This window comes from Mytilus trossulus, chromosome 1 (genome assembly GCF_036588685.1).
Source record: "Mytilus trossulus isolate FHL-02 chromosome 1, PNRI_Mtr1.1.1.hap1, whole genome shotgun sequence".
Classification (NCBI taxonomy): Eukaryota; Metazoa; Mollusca; class Bivalvia; order Mytilida; family Mytilidae; genus Mytilus; species Mytilus trossulus.
The window spans coordinates 93,617,735-93,625,095 of record NC_086373.1 but is presented as its reverse complement, the minus strand read 5'-3'; the positions used below and the strand labels follow the sequence as shown (position 1 = coordinate 93,625,095).

Genomic DNA, 7,361 nt, shown 5'->3' with positions numbered 1-7,361 from the left:
AAATTTGGCTATACTTTTGGACCTTTTGGATTATAGCTCTTCATCTTTTATATATGCTTTGGATTTCAAATATTTTGGCCACGAGCATCACTGAAGAGACATGTATTGTCGAAATGCGCATCTGGTGCAACAAAATTGGTACCGTTGATTTTATTACTACCACTGGGTCGATGCCTCTGCTGGTGGACTATTAGTCCCCGAGGGTATCACCAGCCCAGTAGCCAGTACTTCGGTACTGGCATGAAAATACGGATTTTTTGTGTTATTAAAATTTGCTGTTTCAAAATATTAGAAATTTATTATAAATTAAGGAATGTATCTCCCTCATGCAAAGCTCTGATTCCTTTCACAAATTTGGCTATACTTTTGGACCTTTTGGATTATAGCTCTTCATCTTTTATATATGCTTTGGATTTCAAATATTTTGGCCACGAGCATCACTGAAGAGACATGTATTGTCGAAATGCGCAACTGGTGCAACAAAATTGGTACCGTTGATTTTATTAATTTATTTGCCTTTTGGTTGTCATATGGAAGAAGGGAGTTGTTTAATAAATAAATACACCATATCATTTCTTTCTAGTACATATAGTTTATTTGAACTTTTACACTATATCATAATTATTTTCATAACATTTAGATTATAATAATACATGGACAACAAATTAAATAAAAAAATGAAAGTTTTATATGAATCTAATATACACAAATGTTAAATGTTTAACCAAGAAAATGACTGATTATTGAAAACACTTGACAATCAGAAAGTCCAAACTAAATTGACAATAATACAACAATATATACACCCCAAAACAGAGCTACAAAATTTTAAATATAACTTGTACATTATGGACATCATTATCTCTCTCAGTTCATGCAATATTCTAGAGCTTACATTTCCTACCATTTTTGTCTTGTATTAAAGTTTGTGAACATCGCAAAGGTTTCCTAAGTGTAAATAAAGGCATTAGTAGTATACCGCTGTTAAAAACTCATAAATCCATTGACAAAAAACAAAATTGGGGTAAAACTAACAACGAGGGAAACACATTAAATATAAGAGTAGAACAACGACACAACACTGAAATGTAACACACACAGAAACGGACCAAGCACTGGACAAAATCCCACGAGAATAACAAATATAACATCAAAACCAAATACATGAATTTGGAATCTATAAAACTATAGTCATATCTCCATGAATCGGTTTACCATTATAAAATAGGTGTGTCACAGAAGATGATCCCAGTTCATCCCATACTTTTGGAAGGTTTTTGAATACTCAATTTATAATTTTCTATGAGGTGATTTATAGACTTTAATTTGCAATGGAGTTTACAAATATCTTGGACTGTGGTTTCTACATTTGAAAATGCCTGTACCAAGTCATGAATATGACAGTTGTCCATTTGTTTTATCATTTGATTTTGCCATTTGATAAGGGAATTTCCGTTTTGAAATTTCCTTGGAGTTCAGTATTTTTGTGATTTTACTTTTTTCTGATCGCTCCCTCGGAATGTTTAACCTTTTTTGTTGTTGAAATCTAAGACGGGTATTTAGCAATTTGATTGCAATTTTTATACGACCCCAAAATTGTACCAAGACAATAAAACGGCAGTTGTTATCTATTCGTTTGATATGTTTGAGGTTTTGATTTTGCCATTTGAATAGGGACTTTCCGTTTGGAATTTTCCTCAAAGTTCGGTATTTTTGTTATTTTACATTTTACTATCTCAGAACTATGATACAAAATCTACCTTAGAAACTAAAAACGACTACAACAATACTGAACGAACATTGAAAAAAGGTGTCGCATTTGAAATGTTCATTTTCGTATTCTAATTTGATGAATAGAAATTGTTTTCCTATTTGTTAACTTCAAGAACATACTATATGTATTACGGTTTCTTAAAAACTGAATGCATTATTCGCTCTCTGTTCTTTGGTATAGCGATGTTTCATCTGTTTGTTCTATTTTCTCCTCATCACTGGTGTTGTCCTCATTATCAGCATCACCGTCGTCATCATGCAAGTCTTTTCTTTCATTCAATCCTAAAAGAATGGCACTTCTGATCGTAAATATATCATCTGCATGACCGGGTTCTAAAGTGCTCAAAAAGTCTGGCATGTCTGTATCTCGTGTTACTGGAATAATTCTGTCTTCCTTGTTATCGATGCACAGGGTTTTGAGTTCTTGGGCAAGAGCAGTAAGTCTTGGTGTTGTTTTGAAATCCTCAGAAATGACAAATACAAACATTCTGCATTTTTTGTAGATATACTCAGTAGTGTGTCCAGGTTTGAATGTTAGACCTGAAAATAGAACCAACTTGAAATATATGTCACATTTATTGTCGACATTCGCATCTCTTGCAGTAAAACTGGTACCCTTGATTTTATCCCATGTTACAATAAGTGTCAGAAATTACCTGTGGTTAATTAATTTTCGAAGAACTGAAAAGAAATTGCATATAATTCCACGACTTCATATATACAAGTGTAAAGCACCCCAGATTAATTGTGTAACTGTTATCTAGTTGTTAGCACATTAGCAACTGATATTTGACATAAATAGTTACACAAAAAATCAAATCTTTGAAAAAGAGTGCTGAATAATAATTGAGTGATCCATGATTCTTAAATTTAATGTTTACCTTCTAAAATTGATTCTGTCGTGTTGAACTCTTTTCCAATTACATCCAGGAAAATATTTTCTACCCATGATCTTTCTGATGGACCAAAAAGAACATAATAGTCGAAAAGATAATCATCAGTTGTTGTAGAAATTTCTGATATTTGTCCAACGAGTTGGTCTATTGAAACTTCTGGTTCTTGATGTGTATGATTGGTCATTCTTTTCTCTTCCAGTTTCCTTGCACGTTCCTTGACATGTTCTCCTTTGTGATGATTTAAAGCTTTCAACCCCATTTTAATCAAAGTATCTCGCCTATCACTTGATATCTGTTTAATCAATGTGTCTAGAACCTCGACAGTCTCGTGTGGGTAGTTATTAATCACATTTATCCACTGGTACTTGATTCTCTGCTTATGCTTTCTGTGTGCTTCTTCAAGAACACAGCATATCTCTTCTAAATCTTTCTTTTTTCTTTGCCAAATCTGTCCCTTAGACCTTTTGAAGTTAACTCTAAAATTTTCCAATAAATATTCAAGAAATTGTTTGAAATTCAATGGATCTTTTTGATTTTGAGGCTCTATAGTAATGGCTATTTTCATAATATGAACTGCACCCTCAAAATTTCCTGTTTTGTACTCGCAGTATGCCAAGATTGCATATAATTCATGGTGCTTGTCACACTCGTGGCTACAGAGAGCAGTATGGAGATATCCGATTGCCTCCTTCCATTCTCCCATGTATTTACAAACTTTGGCTAGTCTGCATAGTGTGGTGCTTGTTTTTCGTTTGTCTAGACTGACTATTCCATATTCTTTGGCTTTCTTTAATTCTTCTGAATTTCTAGACTCTTGTCTGTCAACCCTAAAATTGTCAACATGTTTATTTAAATAAAGCTGGCAAAGTAAGGAATAGGCAAACCAGTTGTAGTCACTGCACACAGCTATAGATTTATTGTAATACTCTTCCGCTTTCGACCATTCTTTTACCACTTCCTGCAATATACCAAGTCTATTGAAAGTAACTCGATCGGGATGTTTACTGCAAATTTCCTCTGCAAGGGCTGCTATTCGCATCGGCTCTTGAAATGCAATAATGTCTTTTACTTTCAGTTTTCCCAAATGTTCATCTGATTTTATTCTGTGCTTCTTTTGAATGTAAATGCAGGCGATATACGCATACGTTCTTGCAAGAATTCTTGCCTCTTTGTCATCAGTAACCTTGGATTGAAAATGAACGGCTACATGTTCAAAAGATTCAACTGCTTTCTTAATGTATATCTTTTTATCTAGACCTGATAATATTTCATCACTTCCACCACTCAATCTGTGGTATGCTTTACCAAGATAATGCCTCCAAACAATTACTTCTGTCAATATTGTATTGTCGTTTTGAATGAGGATTTCAAAAATCTTGATGGCCTCTGCTAATGTTTTAACTGCCCGTTTCCTCTCTTGTGTTGTTTCTTTGTGGCAGTTTGTATGCAACCCCAACAGCTTTTTCCGAATTGTTGTTACGTCTTTAAGAATACTCTCACATCCTGCAACCTGTATACGTCCTCTTGAGGACTCCAAAATTTCTTTCACTTGATCCCTGAAGTCCATGATCTTTTTCTCTGGACTATCAGTCGTCTCCGAATGTAGGTCTATTATCAAAATGTATCCTTGTTCCGCCAAACTTCTGGCTTTTTCGAGGTCTCTATCGGGGGAATGGAGAATTCGATCTATGTTTTTCTTGCAATCCTCTTCTTTTGTTGTCTGTTTCGTTTGTCTATACATTTCTGCAAGATTTGCTTGAATATTCAAATTTTGTTTGTATGCATCACGAATCTGAAATAATCACAGGAGGTTGTATTATTTCATATTTGAAATTAACAGAATAACAACTGTAATCTATAATAATAAAAACAAAATTAATCGGACGTACGTATTCATACTTAACGTAGACTTCAACGGTATACCGTTGTTGAGTGATTTTATTTTAGTGCGTGTAATTAGTTTATTGGTATTCAACATATTTTGGTAGACATTGTTCTTTAGTCGGTGTTCATCTGACCTTGATCACATTCCATGATTCCTTAGGCAACAATTAAGTTTTTTATATACTAGTATATAATTATTGTAATGTTAACATTTTTTTTTATATTTTGTTAACATTCTGTGAATTGAACAGTTTAAGGTTTGTAACCCTATTATACAAATGAATCACGTTGAAACGACAAGGGCCTAAATATCAAACATAAGTATAATTAACGACGTTTATTATACTTTGAATTTTTGATAGACTAAGGATTTCTACCTCCAGAATAGATTACCGTAGCTGTATTTGACAAAATCTTTGGGACTTTTTTATCACTATAATTATTGTAATGTTAACATGTCCTCTCACTAAATAATTAAAAGTTAGGTGAATAAGCTAATGTATCTCTCTCTTCCGGATTGAAATAAACATGTTTAACCCCGACACATTCTGTTTAATATGTCTGTTCCATGTCAGGAGCCTGTAATTCGGTGGTTGTTGTTTGTTGCTGTGTAACATTTTTTTTTGTTGAACACGAATTAGGCCGTTAGTTTTCCTTTTTGAATTGTTTTACATTAAATTTGTCATTTTGGGGCATTTATATCTTGCGGTTACTTATGCGGTTTGGGCTTTTCTAATTCTCGAAGGTCGTGCGATGAACTATAGTTGTTAAATTCTGTGTCATTTTGGTCTCTTGTGAAGAGTTGTCTCATTGGCAATCACACACTTTTTTATATTTTGTTAACATTCTGTGAATTGAACAGTTTAAGGTTTGTAACCCTATTATACAAATGAATCACGTTGAAACGACAAGAGCCTAATTAACGACGTTTATTATACTTTGAATTTTTAAAAGACTAATGCTTTCTACCTCAAGAATAGATAACCTTAGCTGTATTTAACAAAATCTTTGGGACTTTTTGGTCCCTAAATGCTCTTCAACTTCGTACTGTATTTGGCCTTTTAAACATTTTTTTATTCGAGCGTCACTGATGAGGATTTTGTAGACGAAACGCGCGTCTGCCGTTAATATAAAATTTCAATTCTGGTATCTGTGATGAGTTTATTATACTGTCTGCCATGTGTACAAACTTCAGTTGGAAGTCGCTCGCATGAATAATTTTACCTTTTCAAGACATTCGATTGCTCTTGTTTTCTGTTCAGGGTTCTGGAACATCAGAACAGCTTGAAAATTCTCAATAACAGGTTTTATACACGGATGACAACACAGCAGTTCTACGTTCTGTTCTCCTTCTAGGTATCTCAACTGTAAGTTGAAAAATAAAATAATGTTTAAATTCGATCTTAGAAAGATGATTCAATTAAATTTCATTTAAAAAAAGAAAACACTATCCAATAACGTTTTATCGGTGTAATTCGATTTCAGACGTTTTGCATTATTAATTGTTTTCTTATTCTAGAACAAATGATTGCTGAGGAATTTCTATTATAGATTTACTGAAGTATATAGATTATTTTGGCAATATTGATTATAGCAACAATAATCTAAAAAAAATGAATCTTATTGTGAAACATTTATTCTTAAGATATATGAAAGGCCTTTCAAAATATTTAGATTTTTTTTTATATCACCTCGCAAAGTACATAGCAAACAGAATATATTAGAAAAATCCTAAATGAATGAAAAAAAAAATCTACACGATATGCAAGCATTTGTTTTTCTGCAATTTTGACTTTTTTTTCTTGTTTTTAAGACAAGAGTGCACACGCTAAAATGTTTCGCCTGATTTAGTAATCATGAATAAATTCATGTTACAATTATTCCACATCAAACGTTGACCAATTGCTTATGAAATCTAAGATTTGGACTTATAACCACGAAAACTTAACCTTGACAACTGATCCTTGAAATGAGGTCGAGGTCAGACGAACTAAATCTGACGGATATTTAGACCTTGCAAGGAACCCATATACAAAATGTAGTTGTCATATTACTTATTATAAATGAGAAAACAAATCACCTTACAAAAAAAACCTTATCCGCTTACCATGAACATGAGGTCAATTACAATAAACAAATGCTGGACTGTTATTTAAAGCATCTGCATGCAAGGTATGAAGTATATTTAAAGCTTTAAATAAGTAGTCATCCTAAGTCTTATACATTCTGTGACTTTCGTATCATGCAGGACAATAAACTATATATTACTGTACTATATGATAAAAAGAAACACATATTTTACCTGGTTCCCATCATGAACTTGAAATATCCTCAATCTAAGATTGTTATAGAATCCGAATTGATGTTTTTCTTTGATACTCAGTGCCATTCTCGCTTCCGATATGGCGAAAACACAAATTGTAGACTAAAACTTGAAATCAATAATGGACAGGTGGAAATTTCCGAGGCCTTTGGTTAAAATTAGTCTTGAAACTTTTCGATCTAAAAATAAACTTAATGTTTTCCATGTTTTCACATTATGACATAATAATTGAAACTATGTAAACACAAGTGTAGTTTATATATATTATATATATTCATGGATATTTGCCTTAAACTTTTGTAAAAGACTCAAATGCAAGTTATTAAGTTTAATATGTATTGTTAATTAAAAATGTATTGATGAAACAGGATCTTATTTATCAATAAACACAAGAACGATAACCGTAGTGGGTATATGTTACACACTTTAAAATAGTGGGGCCCATATTATTTTATGGTATTTTTAAACAAAGTAAAGGAGTAGGT

The 7,361-nt window shown here is 32.6% G+C and overlaps 1 protein-coding gene across 1 annotated transcript; it reads right to left on the bottom strand.

Annotated features, from left to right (window-relative positions):
* Nucleotides 1-605: 605 nt before the first annotated feature.
* On the bottom strand, nt 606-7,048 carry LOC134691195 (uncharacterized). The gene is made up of 4 exons (XM_063551525.1): nt 6,856-7,048; nt 5,778-5,918; nt 2,655-4,461; nt 606-2,313 (listed from the first exon to the last, which is right to left on the bottom strand). Exons 1-4 carry the CDS (start codon nt 6,940-6,942, stop codon nt 1,928-1,930), a joined length of 2,421 nt encoding a protein of 806 aa, XP_063407595.1. The 5' UTR covers nt 6,943-7,048; the 3' UTR covers nt 606-1,927.
* Between the last annotated feature and the right edge of the window lie 313 nt (nt 7,049-7,361).

What these genes read in the sequence shown, in the direction of transcription:
- LOC134691195 (XM_063551525.1), bottom strand. Translation starts at nt 6,942, where the DNA reads ATGGCACTGAGTATCAAAGAAAAACATCAATTCGGATTCTATAACAAT. An exon ending in AAGTTCATGATGGGAACCAG is followed by an intron (nt 5,919 to 6,855) that starts GTAAAATATGTG and finishes TTCAACTTACAG; the next exon opens with TTGAGATACCTAGAAGGAGA. An exon ending in CAATCGAATGTCTTGAAAAG is followed by an intron (nt 4,462 to 5,777) that starts GTAAAATTATTC and finishes TGATTATTTCAG; the next exon opens with ATTCGTGATGCATACAAACA.